Consider the following 18,397-nt stretch of genomic DNA (forward strand, 5'->3'; position numbering starts at 1 on the left):
ATCATCAGTTGAGACGATACATAATTTTCAGTGACTCTAATCGATAGAGAAACAAGCACGCTTCTAGCCATATAATGTTAACGGTCCCTGTGAGTACCAATATGCTTTGCGCTCTCCAGCTCACTAGACAGTAGAGCTTTCAGGTTTTTATTCAAAATGAAAACTATTACTTGCATGTGTACACATACTGTGGTTGCCAGAAGGTTGAAAAAGTACAAGGTGAAATCTGGGAGTGTGTATTCATAAGTAGCTGGCCACCCACCTACCCAGTTTCCAATTATCCAAATATCAAGCACTTGATGAACTAAGGCAGAAGTTAAGCGACAAGGACGAAAGGAGACACAGAATTGTCATGGAGACAACTTCAAGCAGAGAGAAGTCCATAGACCCTCGCAGTTACCATGGCAGCCTATCTTATGTACATTGTACTCCATGTATCTCTATGTGGGTTATCAGGCGTGGGTGTAGTATTATTCCAGCCTGGCTGCATGGCTGATGCTACCTTTGATTGTACACCGACGTTAAATGTCATCGCTAAGCTGGCGCCTGGCCTCAATATGATTCAGCATCAGAATGTAAAGCCCCTCACAGCCTTGGTCTAATTTGCTCTTCGATTTCATTACATGCTTTGCAAAGAATTAAACCGAGCAGGTTCCGGTCACGGGTGGGAATTCCAGCAAAGTTCAGAAAATAAATGAAAAATGATACAATGAACAAAAAATGTTAACAACTAACACAAGTTAACCTTTTAAAACTTTAACCATGCACTCTATTTCAAAAGCTTGAATAGCATTTCTCTATCAAATGTAATCATGCCGGGGTCACAATATGTCCAAGTAAGCATTAAGATGAAGGACGGGTTGGGGCCATTGCACAGCCACAGTGCCCAAACAAAAGACAGTGGTGGCACAATACTGCATGTAGGGTTGGTATCAGGAGACTCTTCTGTAGCCCAGATGTTAAATATTTTTGGAAAGGAGTGGGCCATTTAGTCTCACAGATTCTGAACCTGATTTCTCTTTTACCTTTTTGTACATAAGAAATATTCCTAAAGGTCTCAGTAAAAGCGACGCATACCTTTTGAAGATTTTTATGGCTGCTAGTAAGAAAACTAGTAGAAAATGCTGGCTCTGAAGGAACCCTCCCTCCGTTGCCCTTCTTATGAGCATAATCAACTCTATCCGCTCAAAGGAGAAAATTACTTTCACTCTTCGAGTTCAAAAGGAGAAGGGGGATGAATACAGGGAAAAATGGGATTGTTATAACCACTTACACTCTTAACAATTTTTTCTTTTGTCTGAACCCTTTTATATGCATTTTGAACTGTGCCTCTCTTTTTTTTCTTTTCGCTGATTATTATTATTATATTACAGTCCTCACCACTTCTTTCTTCATAAAAAACAAAAAAGAAACGTATTAAAAAAAGAAATTATAATAACAAGGATTTATTTAGAAAAATGCTCTTCAGTTCCATTTATCAATTCCTGAAAGCGACATTTGACCTACTGCACATCTAAATGGCCAGAAACACATGCATTGATCTAAATGTATAGTGTTTCAATATGGTGCTCTAGAAGAATTATAATTTGTATTAATACAATATATACAAAAGCCAGTGCCAATTCTAAGTTCAAATTATCTTACCCTGCTCACTGGTATAAATTTGTTTAGCCAGGGAGAAAAGGGTGGGAGATTGTACAAAAGTATTGAACAGAAAACTTAAAATGAAGAAAATCAATTCCCTTTGAGAAACAATCTCCTTGGAAGACCTTCAGTTTCATACAGTATAAGGCTCCTTACGGCCTGCTGTGGTAAAACCTCTGTTCCAGGCCTCTAATGACAGCCGTCCAACCTTAGGAGAGATGCTGACCTCTGTTAACACACTGCCTGTGCTGGGAGTGAGAATGGTCGTTGGAAAGGCAGTCCTGGAAATAGCTGGCTGAGCTTTTTTAAGCTGTGGGTTCAAGCGAGGCGGCACACCTTGGGCTTGTTCGGCTCTAGGGAGACGAAAAGGTTGTTCAAATGTCACTAGCAGCCCCCCAACCCCGACCCCGAACACAGTGCTGCGCCAGCCGAGAAAGAAGTTATTTGTGAATGTCTCAGATGCCCTAAGGCCACGGTGTGTGTGACAGAGTGTGTATATGTGACTCTGTGTGTGATGACTGTAAATGAGAGCAGTACAACACTGAACATGACACTAGCGATCTATGATATCAAGCTAGCCGGCCACGGGCCACATGCTGCTAAATGCTCAGTGAGTTAGTCTAACCCAGTGGTTCTCACCTTGGGAACGGACTCCTCAAGAGGTGACAACATCACTTTGGAGGCTCGCAACATGATTTATTTATTTATGTACGGTTTAGCTGTAAAATGAGAAAGTTTGTGACCCAGTACTAGGGATGTCACGATACCAGAAATCTAGTATACCAATTTCGATACCACAGTAAAAAAAAAAGAGAAAAATTATGAGATTTTATTCCTCAGGTATAGCTCAATGACCGTAAGAAAACAGCAGAGGCTGTACACGCACACACACACACACTCTCCCTATATATATCATCATATTGCAAGCAGTAGTTTAAATTCACTGTCAACTGAAACAACAAAAGATAGAAATTCAGTTCAGTTCTGTTTTTTCCCCCACGAGTGAATCCTCTTCTCAAACAAATTAATAAAGGATCTCTGAAAAAGGTAAACAAACCCAACATCTCGAAGGCGCTGCTGTGTGTGTCAAACTCCTACACACAGAGAGCAGAGGACAGAAGCCTTCAGAGAGTAACTCGCCAAACGGAAAATCCACCTGCATTTGGCGCTTGTTAATTTCGGACCCTGATTACAGGCATCGTACGTTACCTTTGGGACTGTAGAAAAAGAGTAATGCCACGTTTTTAGAATTTTGGCATCGACTTGGTACCAAAGTATCGGTTCTCGTGACATCCCTACCCAGCACCCATTTTGAGATGGCCTGAAGGAACGCCAAGTACCTGTCACATGACCAGAGCACAGCCAATAGTAACGCTCTCTCTCTGAAATTACCTGTGATCGGTCAAAGTCTCCCGTCACGGGCTAGATTTTCTAAAGCCTGAAAACAGAGTCATGAAGAGGAGCAGAAGTCTAGTTATCTCTCAGAACACTTGAATTACAATATGCTTAAAGGTTATTATGGAATTTTTGCCCAATGATGCCAAAAATATTCTGCCTACTGCAACTTAAAGGTATGTAGTTCTCAGGGGAGCTCCCCAGTGGGCAGTTCCGGTCATTTCAGAACTGTTTGGCACGAAAACGGCTTATGAGTAGGCAGTACCTCATCTTAAGGTATCGCCAAGTAAAACCAAACACCCATCGAAATGAGTCAACCGCAAGGGTGTAGGTCTGTGTGTGCATCTGTGTGTCTATAATGACCAATCCATGTACATTTGTAGTTGAACACTGAACATAACACATTTTTGTGTTCAGGCAGGACAAGAGAAAAACAGTTCCGTCCACACTCTAATCTACAAAAGACCAGTTCACATTTTTGTGTTTAAACTATACAATCATTTGCTGTCATTATAACACTGGTCGTCATAGTAACAGCACGGGCATGCATGTAATAAGCTCACAAACTCAAGATGTCAAAATTAGTAATACAAACGTTTGGCTGTTACTCAATTCTTCTCAAGGACATGAAATATCTTTATCTGTTCAGACCTCTATATTCTCATGCTGTCTGTCCTCCCAGTTCGTTTAGCGTCAATGTCATGTCACACGGGGTGACAGAAAATCAGATGTGATCTGAATCACATTTTAAAATCACATACATATAGGACTTGTACTGACAAAAAAACATTTAAAGTGCTTGTCTGAACATGGCTCAAACTAAAAAGCTAAGATAGATTTGATAAGAAATGCTGCAATCGTTTCTCTATTTTCTATCTAAAGAATGTTTTTTGCTGTGTCATTAACATGGACCTGCTACAGTAAATTATATTAGAGAAGAAGTGCACAGGATTCATTCCCAAGGGTGAAATACAGAAGGCTGAAGGACATTTCAGTCAGGGTGTCTGATAGTTTCATTAAGATTAACATCTGACTTTTTAAGACCTTTACAATGAGAGAGGGAGCTGCTATAGGACAAAGTTGCCAGTTTTATGCACATATTGAAAAACACACTTTCTGATCTTTTTTCACCTTTCTGAATATAGAACCTACTGTATATGCTGCTGCTCATTTTCCACTGGAAAAACAATGCACTGTATAACTAAATCGTTGGATATGGTGTATCGTTTTTATGATTCTACAACTCAAAAATCACAATTAAAATTAGTTCAATCACCAAGTACAATAAGAAAACAGAAATCTGTTTTGGATATGTAGGTTCAGGACTAGAACCCACACATGGTTTAACACCCATTGGCTGTGGGTCACTAACAAAGCGCCTGAACAGCGCTGATTTACGATACCTCTTCCATAAGGACGACAGTCCAATTACTTAAAATTCAATCAGCATTAACGTCGTCACTGAGCCCAGACAACAGACATTAATAAGCTCCACATCGCCCGCGCCGTTGCTGTCATTCGCCTCTCTTCCCTCTTTCCCTCCCTCCTCCATCTCCCCTCAGTTCCATTCATTTGGTGCAGCTATTAATAGCCCGGCCACCCGCCTATCAATACCATCACTACTCCAGCAAGACAGAGGATGTGGGCATGGCCCAGCCACCAGAATGAGAATAAATGAGCTGAACTACAGAAGCTTGGTCTTATGTAAGAAGAGGGGGAAGAAGAGAGGGGGAAGAAGGACAGCGAGAGCGAGGTAGAGAAATGGGATATAAAAGAGCAAAAGAAAAACGGTCCCAATTTACTAGATAAAGATGGTGAGAGAAACTGAAAGATTGAGAAAGACAAAGAGAGAAATTTACTCAGTAGGTGAAAGACAACTAAAGATATGTGACTCAGGAAAGACAGAAATCTGCCAGCTCTCTTGACGTTTACACACAATCCTTTTCTCCAATTCTCCTTCAGTGACTACAACCTCAAATTTATAGGTCCACATTCCTCCCTCTCCCCATTTTTCTTCTTTCCATCGTCCCCCTCTCGCTCTCTCTCTCTCTCTCTCTCTCTCTCTGCCTATTGATCGAGGCAGGTAGTTTCACCCGCTTCCGTGCGGCAAAAAGAAAGACTATTGCATTATCCATAAAAGCTTTGCGTGTTTATATCACCTCCTCCTACTCCTACTGCTGCTGCTGTCTGGTCCAGTGGGGCTTTGTCACTCTACCTGCTGGTTTACAAATCTCTCGCTAGAAATCCAAAGACAGGTCACAGACCTTGTTTGCACAACTGCTTGATCACATTTGGAAAGTTTAGTTTTACTAAGATTGAAAACTATAGAAAACTAGCATAGCAAGGCCAGCTTTAGTTGAAAAAACTATAAAAAGATTAAAGCTTCAGTAGGCAGTATATTTTTGACATCATTGGGCAAAAATTCCATAATAACCTTTCAGCAGATTGTAATTCGAGCGCTCTGAGAGATAACTAGAGCTTTAATACCGATAACATGACACTAAGGCATTAATAATGTATTTGTGAAATCATCAATATATCAACATGTCAAGCAAAGTAATAGATATTTACTGGATTAGACAATGATGGATTGTTATCTTTATCATAATCATGCAGTATAACCAACTCAAAGGGGCCTCCATAGGGCAACATTACATAAAGCTGTAGTCTCATGCAGTGCAACTCATAATTAACAGCAGTGTCTTACTTAATTTGACTAATACAGTGTTTGAAAATGTGTAGCAATAAAAGGTCATAACTGTTTAATAGCTTGCTACTCGATTCCATTTCAATATTTATGTCAATGGAAAAAATCTTTCCATTTCTGCTCTCTGGCCGTTGAAGCTTTGACCTTCAACCTCAACTATAACCTCAACTATGACCTTACTGGTGGTTGCCTATAATATATCGGCATAGGACAATTTGGGTGTTTGTGCCACCCGGTTTGGATGACAGGTTTACTGTTGCCTTGCCCAAGTTTTAAGTCATTTTGGAGAAGGACAAAAAAATGAAAAAATTGTGTATACTGTAAACTGTCAAAGGGTCTGTGTAGGACTGATAATGCAGGATGACAGTTGCCAAAACTGTCCAATCAATGGGCCTCATGCAGCAATATTCTCTTAAAATTATTTTATATATTTTCTCTTAATTTTCTGTAAAGAGAAACAAATAAGAGAAGTTGGATGCACCAAATGTTCTTAACTATTCAAATCTGCTCTTACCGTGTGCTGAATGATGAATCCCACTTGATCATAAATTTGAGGGGTGTAGCTGATTGTTTATTATTAGCATTATTATTAGCATAGGTAACGAATGGTAAATGGTGCATGCGAACAAAAATAAAAATAAATTTGTTCTTATGTCGCTTCCTGCATGAGGCCCAATGAGTCCTCGTGGTCCTTTGGTCCTCATCCTATGAAACAAACTAACTGTGTGAAAGCAACCATAGTCAGTATCAGTGCCAGATCCAAATCCAAATCCAAATCCAATATTCAGGAAGTGTCGGTGCACCAGAGTTTGATGCTCACCTCTATGGCAGCATTTTCAACACCTTAAACTCAACCTACCAAACAGTCAAACTGCACCAAGTAGATTATATGTGAAGTTGGACGCAGCCTGAAGAACACCCAACAGTTAAATACTAAAGGTCCAAAAAATCACTTTGAATTCTTACAAGCTCTCCGGGAGGCCAAAGGGCCGACATGAGCTGTAATACTCCCGAGGACAGCACCACGTGTATTTAAATGTCACAGCTAAATGAGAGACGCACAGTTCAGAGGAACAGCTATGCTGTCGATGATGTTGGCACATCGGTACACACAATATATTATCATAATATTATATTTCCCACTTTATTTTCATCATAGTGACATGATATCATAACCGTTCACAAATAAGCCAATTAACTTAAAATAAAAACAAAAACACATAATACAGACAGTGATTTGTATTAAAAGTTCCTAAAATAACAGGAAATCTGCTCAAAATTCATCCAAATTGCTCGTTTTCTACAAACTTCCTGCAGTTGGCCTGTCAGCCCTCAGATCAGGGCATGATAAAAAAAAAATTGTTTGGAAGTGGAAGTTAAGCAGTCTGCAAACATCCTGCACATGTTTTGCATCACCTCACATACTCACACAAAAAAAATATGAGAAATGCGACTTGTCATAAGCAGTTGTCCCTCCATTGTCTGTCTGTGTGTGTGTGTGTGTTTGTGTGTGTTTGTGTGTAGTGGGTGCGTTTACCTTGGTGATGAGGATGCGGTAGTGCTCAAGCATGTCGTGGTTGTCGTGGCAACCTGCCAGCAGCTGCCAGACTTCAGCTCTGAGTGGCTCGGGAATGCCACTGCGAACCAATGAGGGCAAACCCTTCGGACGAGTGGACAGGTTCCCGTGCCTGATACACAACACGCAGAGGTAATCCATTATGTCATAATCTCACTTAATCCAATTCAGCCAATTTAAATATTAATGTGAAGCGCAGCTGGACAGATTTGATAATTGTTTTTTGTACAGTGACAGTTTGAAGACTAATCGAGTCAATCAAGTGCACAGTTATACGCCTGTCGCACTGAAGTATTCATGATGCACTAAACATGAACATTACTTTGACTTCATAACAAAGTAGTTATTAATTATAGTATAATAAGTACATCTAGTTACCTATTCGTACTGGTCAGAGTTCAACGTTAATGTTTTTTTTCCACTTGCCGGGGTCAGAAATCTACTTACCATATATCAGTTTTTACTTTCCCCTGTACAAATTGTTTTATTAATTAGCGGTTATCAAATACCAAATAAGACCAAAGCTAATTGCCATGTTTAATCTTTATTTAAATAAATTAATCTGGAGTTTAGCCCACATCCTCTAGCGCCACCCAACTAAACACCTGTTTTGAGGATAATTGAAATGCTTGCTTGCGCTTCAGCTCATAAACTTTGTCTTTACCCGCCGCCATTTTCTCGCAAGTGCCCAATCGGTGCTCAACATGTTTAACCCTCAACAGAGATGAGAAGGAAGCGAGATGGCTCACTCCTTAGCTACTTCCATTATCAGCTCCGGAAAAAACCTGTGTTTAATTATTTTTTACCTGCTAGATTTACTAGCCCGACGTGGCATTTTACTTGCCGCGGGCAAGCAGGCAATCCTTATTGTTGAGCCCTGCTGGTACAAACGTCTACAATGGGAGCTACCCAGTGCAACAACAGACTCCTGCTATGGTTCTTCTTCATGTCTACTAAAGCAGCTCTAGGTTCACTGCCTCATTCAAACACCCTTGAATTACAGTATGAACTTCAGTATTGAGTAAAGGTGTCCGTTAAAGCTGCAGTGGGTAGAAATGGAGCAAATATGATTAAAAAAGTTATTCCTATAAAACGATCTCTATATCCTGACAATAGTGCATGAGACAGGTAATCTGAAAAAAATCATGTGCCATCTGTAAGATTTCACAGACCGGAGGAAAACAACCAATCAGAGTCAAGCTGGAGTCTGCCGTCTCTGAGCAGCTGTCAATCGCTAGCAAACTCTGAGCAAATGGTCAAACTGGGCAGCGTTGATAGAATATGAATCAATATTCTGTTACTGAAATGTCTATTTCTCACCTCAAATGTTTTCAGAAACATCTTGTAGTGTACTGTTTAGCTGTAAAATGAGAAAGTTTGTGACCTGGCAGCCTGCCTACTGCAGAATAGTACTGCAGTAATACCTACCTCGTTAAATATCATATTGAGTACAGTATTACTGTATCTACTACACTAACTACAGTGCCAAGTACAATACTGTAGTGTATTAGAGTAAAGTATTCTGCTGTAAGAGTTCTCCCACATGAGGAAATATCTTGCTTGTTTGAAAACACATCGTCAGCTCTTTTTAATGATGCTTGAAATCTCATCATAATGCATTTATTGAGGCCATATGAAAGCAATTTCCCGATAAACTACTTCACTTCATTGTGCTGATGCAACAGCAAGAAAAACAGGCTGTGAAATCAAATGAAAAAGCCAGAAACATCTTTCATCTTTCATCCAGTTAATCATGCCACACCTAAAGCTGTATGCATCAACGCTGGTTGTTGTAAAAGCACAAAGTGTTAGAATGATGACTGTATGTGTTAGAGTAGGTAAATTAATGGCTGTATCTGAAGGGAGCTGTTTTACATACTAAGAGGGATGATAAAACAATCAAGGGACCCCGGCCCTGTGCTGTAAGATTTACAGCCCGATTCACCTTTCAGCATCAACGTGTCATGTTGCAGTGCTTTTGCACAAGATGAAGAGCTAAAATTCATGTTTGACGTAATTACATTTATGACCCTGGTCGTATATTTAAACTGGTTTACGCTCCATTTTCTGTTTACACTCTGTTTTTTTTTTGCTGTATCCTGTATGAGAAGTTGCTGCTGCTGTAATTCATTCACAAGTTACTTGCATAAATCATAGATCTTCTTAGGCACTGCTTATGTACAGTACCTTTTAACGGCTTGATTTTCTGTCGCAGTGAAGGAATTTCCCCCGCGGTGACAATGATTGGCTCAACAGCACGATATGCGATATTATTGCCTTTTTTTTTGCAAATTACTTCATTTATCCTGATTTTAGTGCTATATAAATAAGCTTTATTGTGAAATAGAACTCAGAATGGCAATGAGGCGCAGCATTTTTGTCAGCTGAGATGCTTTGGTTGTGTCTGGTTGCTATGATACGGAATATCCACAGAAGTACATGTAGGCTACAAGTGCTGATCTTTTTAGTATTTGTCCCGCCATTCCTCCATTGTGATTGGACAGGTGGGTAAAAAGGGAAAGTGACGAGCGCAGCGCTTTACCCAGGGTTGAACATTTTTCAACTCTCTGTGACCAGAAAAAACACCAAACGTGCAGCGCTCAGTGCATTATAGACGCTCGGTGCCTCGTCACACTGCTGGCGTTTGAAACGCAGCATAAATATGTGGCGCTCCCATTGCAGAGAATTAAAAAAAGAAAAAAACATGAACACAGCGGTTGTGGCGGTTGATTGCCATCCCCTGCTGTTGACTTGTCAATAGCACGGTATTGCAATATTGCGGTTAATGTGACTGCACTAGTTCATGACTGTATTGAATATATTTTATAAGTCTTGATTTTTATCACTATGATTTATGTATGCTCTTTACAACAAATTGCCATATTGTACAGGTTTTTTAAACCAAAATATAGCCTTAGATTTTTTGATACAGCTAGAAACACTCCCCTCCAATCTCTGAAATTAATTTAATTTGAGGGTACAGTATTTCCACATTCCCTGCATCTATGGCCATCTCCCTCTATTTCTGAACCATTCACCTCTAAACTCACCATCTCCAGTATTCCCACTTTTTATCTCCAATTCTTCTTGTCTCTCTCTATACCTTCCACTATTTCTTCTTTTAGATGCCACCATCTAATTTAATACATTTTAATCATTCTCAACTTCTCAGTTTTTCTGTCTGTTTTACAGCCTTACCATCTAGTGAGGATTCCTCCCCAGGACTCCAGGATTTTCTCAGGACAGTCTTTGGAAACATCTCCTGTCCCACTGGAGATTTCACTGTCGCTATCTGAGGGAAACACAAACACATCCAGAGATCAACAGACATTCAGAGCATGAATGGATGAATCCTGGTATCTGTAACCTCTGTCCACATCCACACCTTGTTGACAAGACCTTTTACATCATCTATGACTGAATGTGTTCAGCTGTCTATGTGCTCAATGACAACAGGACACATTGTTTGGCCTTGAGGATGTTTCATCAGAATCGTGACTATTTTAACCTCATGGAGGAGACATGGGAATCTTTCAGATCAGAGTGGCGGCTATGTGAGAGGGATCAATTCAATCTGTTTTCCAAAAGAGAAGGAAAGGTAAGAAGTTAACCCATGTAGTATGATTTATAATATGGAATACATGTCTCTTCCTCATGATTGTAAGTGTTTTATTTTATTTTACAAAGTAGCATAAACTACTGCGGTCCAGGATAAGCCGAGAATGTCCTCAAATCCTATAAATATATATATCATTTTTACACTTTTCTCTGTCTTAATAATTCAAACAATGACTAAAACACCCTTTCTTCGTAGCTGTAGCTGGATGCCCTTTTTTCAGGTTAGAGCAACAGCCCCTCAAGATGTCTGTGCACATTTTAAAACCTGTTAATATTGATGGCACACAGTCAAATGGTAGAAGGAGTGCCTGTGCGGTGCCTACACTTTCCATTATAGCTGTTCTTCTGTCTGGTGGTTCGTGAGGCAGACAAGAGGCAATCAGCACAGCGAACCACTTGTGTTTAGATGCAGGAGCACTAATTGACCGTCTGGCCTGCTCGGCTGCTGGAGAGATGAACTGATCCGCACACTGAGGCCACCCACTGGAACAAACTCACACAAACACACACACACTCACACAGTCCACACAGAGATTCACACGGTGCGTCCAGCACATAGTACACAGTGAGAAGGAGACTGCGACTTGAAAAAAAAAACCAATGGTGGCAACGAACTTCTCAGGGCAAGGCTTTAGGTTTCACTGATATCTCAACAACAAATCCAAACAGCAACAGCCCTCAAAGGCATCATTCACTCCCACTGAAGGCTTTACTAAAGCGTTGGCATTAAATAATGACTTAAGACATTTTCTTCCAGAACATGCAGCCGCTATGCTCAATGCACTGCTGCTCCTATACATCCCCACAGCCTCAGCAGGAGCTTTTCAGGTCTTTATAAATGCTTGATGAGCCCTTTCAAACGGTTCAGACCCAGCACAAAGCTGCTGCCTCTGTCCTCAGATTGGCTGAGGCCACGTGGCGAGGAAGCGTGAGTCCAATGCCACTGACAACTTACCAGGTGATGAAAGAAACCGTGAAGACGAGGGCCATTACTGTTACCTTTTAATCTGGAGAGGGGCTGTGGATTCACTGCAGGATTACTTTCAAATAGGATCTCTCTGATGTTGAAGGAGCCACTAGTGGATTGGTTTGGTCTACATTAAAGTGAGCAGAAATTCCCTACTAGTGCCATGAAGATGTCCCCCCTTTAATATGTTACACAATTTTAATGTAATTTTATCCTTTAAATTTGACATTAATGTCCTTTACTCTGTCTTGCACTTTGTTTTTTGACCTCGTATTTGACAGCAGTGTACTGAATTTATCAAGTTCCTCTTGTCTCTTAGTGTTGTATTTCGCAAATACCACCATTCCTGGACTACTATAATAATATCTACACAACAAAAAATATAACTGCCTGTAACTAATAACCATAACTGCATAGAATTGTTGTAGAATATTTTATTATTTATTTCACCATGTGTTTTTTCTTTTCCTTTTTTAAGTTATATTCTTTACAATATTTGTTATTACTACTACCATTATTATTATTATTATTATTTTATATATAATAAATGTTGGCATACTGTATAATCTACAATGTGTAAAGGTTTGAAAACCCAATAAAACATATATTTTACCTATTTATTTTACCTTTTGTTTTTTCTTTTCCTTTATTTGTTTTATTCACATTCTTTAAAATATTTGTTACTACTACTACTACTACACTATTATTATTATTATTATTATTATTATTATTATTAGTAGTAGTAGTAGTAGTAGTAGTATTATAATAATCATAATAATAATAATAATAATAATAATAATAATAATAATTTATTTTATTATTTTGTCTTTCGTTGGCCAGTCTCTCAGGGGGGTGGGATGGGTGGGATGCGGATGTTGGCATACTGTATAATGTACTATGTGTAAAGGTTTGAAAACCCAATAAAACATATATTTTACCTATTTATTTTACCTTTTTTTTTTTCTTTTCCTTTATTTGTTTTATTCACATTCTTTAAAATATTTGTTACTACTACTACTACACTATTATTATTATTAGTAGTAGTAGTAGTAGTATTATAATAATCATAATAATCATAATAATAATAATAATAATAATAATCATTTATTTTATTATTTTGTCTTTCGTTGGCCAGTCTCTCAGGGGGGTGGGATGGGTGGGATGCGGATGTTGGCATACTGTATAATGTACTATGTGTAAAGGTTTGAAAACCCAATAAAAACATTTGAATAACAGTATTATGCAGATACAATATGGTTCCAGTTATAAATGATAAAGCAGAAGGACTGTATGGATATATGCATGCGTGTGAACAGAGTCTGTATGAGTGTATATGAGACCATAACATAGAGTTCATACACACAGTGTGTGCCCGCCCATGTATATAAGGAAGAGTAACAAAAAAACACAATAAGCAACAATCACAAAGCCTGCTGTGAAAGGAAAAGCAAAGAAAACAAAAAAAAGAGATGTCAGCTTCAGGCCTATTTTCCACATTGCAGCCTCCGAGAAGAAGAAAAAAAAAATCCACATGAATTGAATGTGTGTGCGCTCACAGCGGTGGCATCTACACTGGGAGTGTATTCATTTCTGTACACAATGAGGCTGACCTCCAGCTCCACGGCCCTGAGCGCCTCCAATTTTCAGCTCTGGGGGAGGAGAGGGGCGTTATAGAAAAAGCCCTCTGAATAGCTCCCACAGTGCCAGCTGAAAGCCGTCAGCTCCAGCCTTGGCGGCTAACTCGTGACTTTGGGCGACAATTTTTTGCCTCCCACTCTGTTAACACCTTTTTGTGCTTCAAGATGAAAAAGTAGAAGCGTGTTGACGGTGGCAAAGAAAAGAGAGAATCCACAGAATGAGATGAAGAGGAGCCTCCAATGTTTGATGTTTCTGTGACTAATTAACCTGAGTAACATCCACCAAGGATATTTCTTTATACTGGCTTATATACAGTATAATAAATAATACAGTCATTTAGTAGATTTCCGTGTTTTTCATGCATATTTTGATAATTAAAATATTTCAGTCCATGGGATGATCTCCATTTCAATTAATTTAGCTGCTATGAAACAATATTCCACACACTGTGAAACTTGGAAGGAGTAAATCCACTGAAGTGATAAACACACACACATACACACACACACAAACACACACACACAAACACAGACACACACACATGCGCTAAATGAACACAGAAATACAGGCACCTTTATCCAAACCAACATTATGAAGCGTGCAGTCTGAATTGTGGCCAGACCTAATCTGCGACACCTGCACAGCCGAGGCACTGGCCAGGTGGAAATGCCAGTCCTGTTTATATTAGCGGGCTGAAACTGGGTCATGTTTGGAAACCACTGGAGTCTAACAGCCAGTGTTGGTGCTTTTAATGTTATTGCTGTTTTGCCTCCATCCCTCTGGCATACCTGCCATTATTGACGGGAAAATATCTGCTCCGTTCTGGCTTGTCACCTAAACTGGTTATGTTTAAAATTTAATGAATTCAGTGTGTTAAGACAGAAGACACTTACAGAGAATTGATATCAGGGCTGCAACGAACTGTTATTGTCATTGTTGATTAATCTGTTAATTATTTTTTTGATTAATCGATTAGTTGTTTGGTCTATAAAATGTCATAAAATGGTGAAAATGTCGATCAGTGTTTCCCAAAGCCCAAGATGACATCCTGAAATGTCTTGTTTTGTCCACAACTCAAAGATATTAAGTTTACTGTCATAGAGGAGTAAAGAAACCAGAAAATATTCACATTTAAGAAGCTGGAATCAGAGAATTTAGACTTTTTTTTTTCTTAAGAAAAAAAGAAAAAAAATACGCCGATTAATCGATTATCAAAATATTTGGTGATTAATTCAATAGTTGACGTCTAATGGATTAATCGTTGCAGCTCTAATTATCACAAGTAACATGGTTTGATAAGTGACTCTATTCTGAATGATGGTGGTTGGTGCCAAATGTAGTGGTTGAAAAAAAAAAGTTGTAATTGTTTTTTTTTTTGTTGTTGTACTTTTCCTTCATATTGTCACATTGTTATATTGTTATATAGGGCTGCATGATTATGGCCAAAATGATAATTACGATTATTTTGATCAATATTGAGATAACGATTATTCATCATTATTATTCATAGAATTTAGGGACACAATATTTTTATTGCACTTTCACACTTAAATAAACAGAGCACTGCTTTCACTTCCATGTTGTGCTACATTCCTGCTAATGTACAAATATTTAAATAATAAGACTGGTCCTAATTCACAGTGCATCTGCTCGAAGCAAAATAGAATCGTATCGAAACTTATTTATCCAAAATCAAATAAACAGAGCACTGCTTTCACTTTAATGTCGTGCTACATTCCTGCTAATGTGCAAATCTTTGCAAGACTTTAAATAAGGTTTTTCTTCACCTGAATTCAGTGCTTTTTTTGTTTCGCCCATGTGCTCTACAATATATTACTCTTCTACTCTGGACTGCAGCCGCAACATTCAGGAAAGGTTTTCACAAGCTGCCGCTGCATGGTGCGCTCGCAGCAGCATGACAGCTTCCCAAAAGTGAAGCCATAACATCTTGATCACCCCCTGGTGGCTGGCTGATAGTTCAGGGAAGCACCTGATTTATAGCAGCACACATTTTAAATGTCAGTATCTCAGTAGATCATGTTCATTTATTGTGGAATGCCAAAATCATGATCATGTTAATATTTGATTAATTGTGCAGCCGTAATGTCACATTTAAACACCTGGCACTATTCGGCTGGTTAGGAAGATCATCGGCCTGCTTGACTGACGAAAGGCAGGTCATTTCCCCCAAAAAGGTTGTGTGGGGGTTGTTTGATGGTAGTTTGACACTGCAGTGCTGTAGTGCTATAAGCCAACAAGCCCTAACAGGATTGGGACCGGCTGGCTCCACACAAAACCACTCACGCTTGACGCACGAGCACACACACACACACACACACACACACAAGCGTGCATAATCACACAAATAGCTATCAAAACCCCTGAGATTCTGCCTGCAGCCACTGCTGCTCACCATGAAACACACACACACTAAATCTGTTGTAAAACACACAGAATAGATGCATTTTCTTTCACACATATGCAAACACACACTCAAACTCATTCCCCATAATATATACACATTGCCGTTATCACATGCCTTGCCACACTCACTTACACACGACCCACATAAACACATGTTCAAACACACACATGTACACACAACCCTGCCGATGTTTATGTGCCTAAACAAAATGAAACTTCACAGTTGATTCATGTCAGCCAATGAATAGCACACATGTGCTTGTGACAAGGCCTTACTATAAAAAAAACACAGAGTAGGTGTGTGTCGGTGAACCTCTATTTTAGACTGAATATCTGGACATATCATCTCATTTAGATGAGGCGTTCAGGCCACCTAGAAAAAAAGAAATGCTGGATATGTGGAATGTAAAGCAAATTCTCCCTCCGATAAGCTATTTGTGGTAAAGCAATTATTTTCTTTGTTGGGCCGGTGATGGTTTACAGAAACGTCTCGTTTTACTCCGATATTAATGGCAGTGAGAGATTTGTACAGCGCTATGCAATGTGAGGTCGCATTTTTCAATCATGCAAGATTTTGAAGACAAATTATGTTGCGCCCGTGTGTGTGTGTGTGTGTGTGTGTGTGTGTGTGTGTGTGTGTGTGTATATATGTATATATATGCGTGCGTGTGTGTGTGTGTGTGTGTGTGTGTGTGTATTTGGGGGGGAAGGCATTCTGATGAAGAATTCTGGCATCTTATCAATGATGTACAGAGACAGAAATCCTCACTGGCTTTTCAAAGATTTAAAGAATTTGCATTATTGGTGATTATGTACGGTGGCATAGTTCGTGTATATTGCATATGATTAACTCAACGAAGAGTACGAGAGATAGAAACCAAGCAACTGACAAGAGAAAGAGGGAGAATAAAAAAGAGAGACATCCATACCTTCATCAGCCTCCTCTTCCTCAGGGGCCAGTCCTTCAGTGCTTCTCTCTGCCTCCCTCTGAAGACTCACCACCTCATACACAGCATCGCTCTGACCCACCCTCTCTGGTGCCTGCTGTACACACACACACAAACACACATGATCAGACCTTATTTTATCCTAAACTGGAATTAATTCCATACATTTTTTTTTGGAAAATTTGAAAAATCATCCTCCTGAAAGAAAAAATACCTCAATGATGCCCAAAAATACAGTATATACAATCTTACATAGATAGGACATCAGATATTACTAGTTAAAGGAACAGTGTGTAGGATTTAGCGACATCTAGCAGTGAGGTTGCAGATTGTTATTAATATTATATTCCATTTCTGCCAATAGATCCCCCTAATTGTTACAAACTGTTCCTTTAACAGCCAACAAGGCACGGCAATTCATTGACAAATTGACTCAAACAACTGGGGTAAATCCGCGCCAGGAGACAGGTGCTGCAAGGGCTCGAGAGGCTCAATTGATGCGCAGTGATGAGCTTTAAACACATTTACATATGCAGATGACGTAGCCCTTCAAGCACAGGAAAGCTAGGAGGAGGAGGAGGAGGATCATCTAGTGTGAAAATGTTCGTTTGCAGCATTAAGGACATCCTATAGACCATTTCACAGCAAATTTAAACATTACAAATGTGTCCCAGTTTATTTCCTGTTTCAGTATATGTGAATGGCATAAGCTGACAGGAAGTAAACATGGACCCAAGCTGTTGCCTAGCAATACAATTCCGTTGAATCCGTCTATATCATGGCAGCCAAAGAAACAACAGAGACGTTGAATAGCACAGAGTTCCTCCAACCAGCATACCATCGGTTCTCATTTCTCCAGGACAGACAGCAGTTCCAGCTCCGGAGAGAACACCTACACGTATTCTTGTGTCAGTATGAGATTGGCAGTGAGGGTCAATCTCAACAAGGCAATCAGCACGATCACCCGTAGCCCTGACATTGACCAACTGTGTGAATCGATCAAGCAGGTGGTCAGGCCAGAGCTCACTGTCCCATCAGATGACACCGGTATAAGAAAAAGAGCCATGTATGGGGAACTAGAGGGAAAGCACTACCATCAGCAGCAGCTGAGACGGGATGGAAGGAGTTTGCAAACCAGCCCATCAATTGACCCTTCGCTAAGCCCCGCCCCCTGCTGCTACTTCATCAAGCTGCCAGAGCTACCATAGAGCCAACGCTGTCACTAACTGCATTCCCTGCATAAATATCAAGCTAATTTTTGGAAAAACGACAAAGCAATTTCAGAGAAAAGCAGACACAAGGGTCTACAATATGTGTTTGTAGGATATATCAGGATGTCAAACTGATTCTGCAGCAAAAACAGGTTACAAATATAAAGATAGAAGCAGACAGATCACAGTGTAAAAGTGAACCATTATCACCTGGTGATTGAGACAGAGGACAATGAAATTAAGGAACAACACTGCTCCTGTAAAGCCGGG

The 18,397-nt window shown here is 39.6% G+C and overlaps 1 protein-coding gene across 2 annotated transcripts in view; it reads right to left on the reverse strand.

Moving 5' to 3' along the window:
• Positions 1 to 18,397, reverse strand: part of rabgap1l (RAB GTPase activating protein 1-like) — a 149,353-nt gene that overhangs the window by 99,074 nt on the left and 31,882 nt on the right. For both annotated transcript variants that reach the window (XM_037769823.1, XM_037769824.1), the window contains exons 11-13: positions 16,899 to 17,013; positions 10,521 to 10,614; positions 7,284 to 7,434 (exon numbers count right to left, since the gene is read on the reverse strand). In XM_037769823.1, the coding sequence (XP_037625751.1) occupies positions 7,284 to 7,434; positions 10,521 to 10,614; positions 16,899 to 17,013 (360 nt within the window). The remainder of the gene's footprint in view (positions 1 to 7,283; positions 7,435 to 10,520; positions 10,615 to 16,898; positions 17,014 to 18,397) is intronic.

Source organism: Sebastes umbrosus, chromosome 5 (assembly GCF_015220745.1).
Source record: "Sebastes umbrosus isolate fSebUmb1 chromosome 5, fSebUmb1.pri, whole genome shotgun sequence".
NCBI lineage: Eukaryota > Metazoa > Chordata > Actinopteri > Perciformes > Sebastidae > Sebastes > Sebastes umbrosus.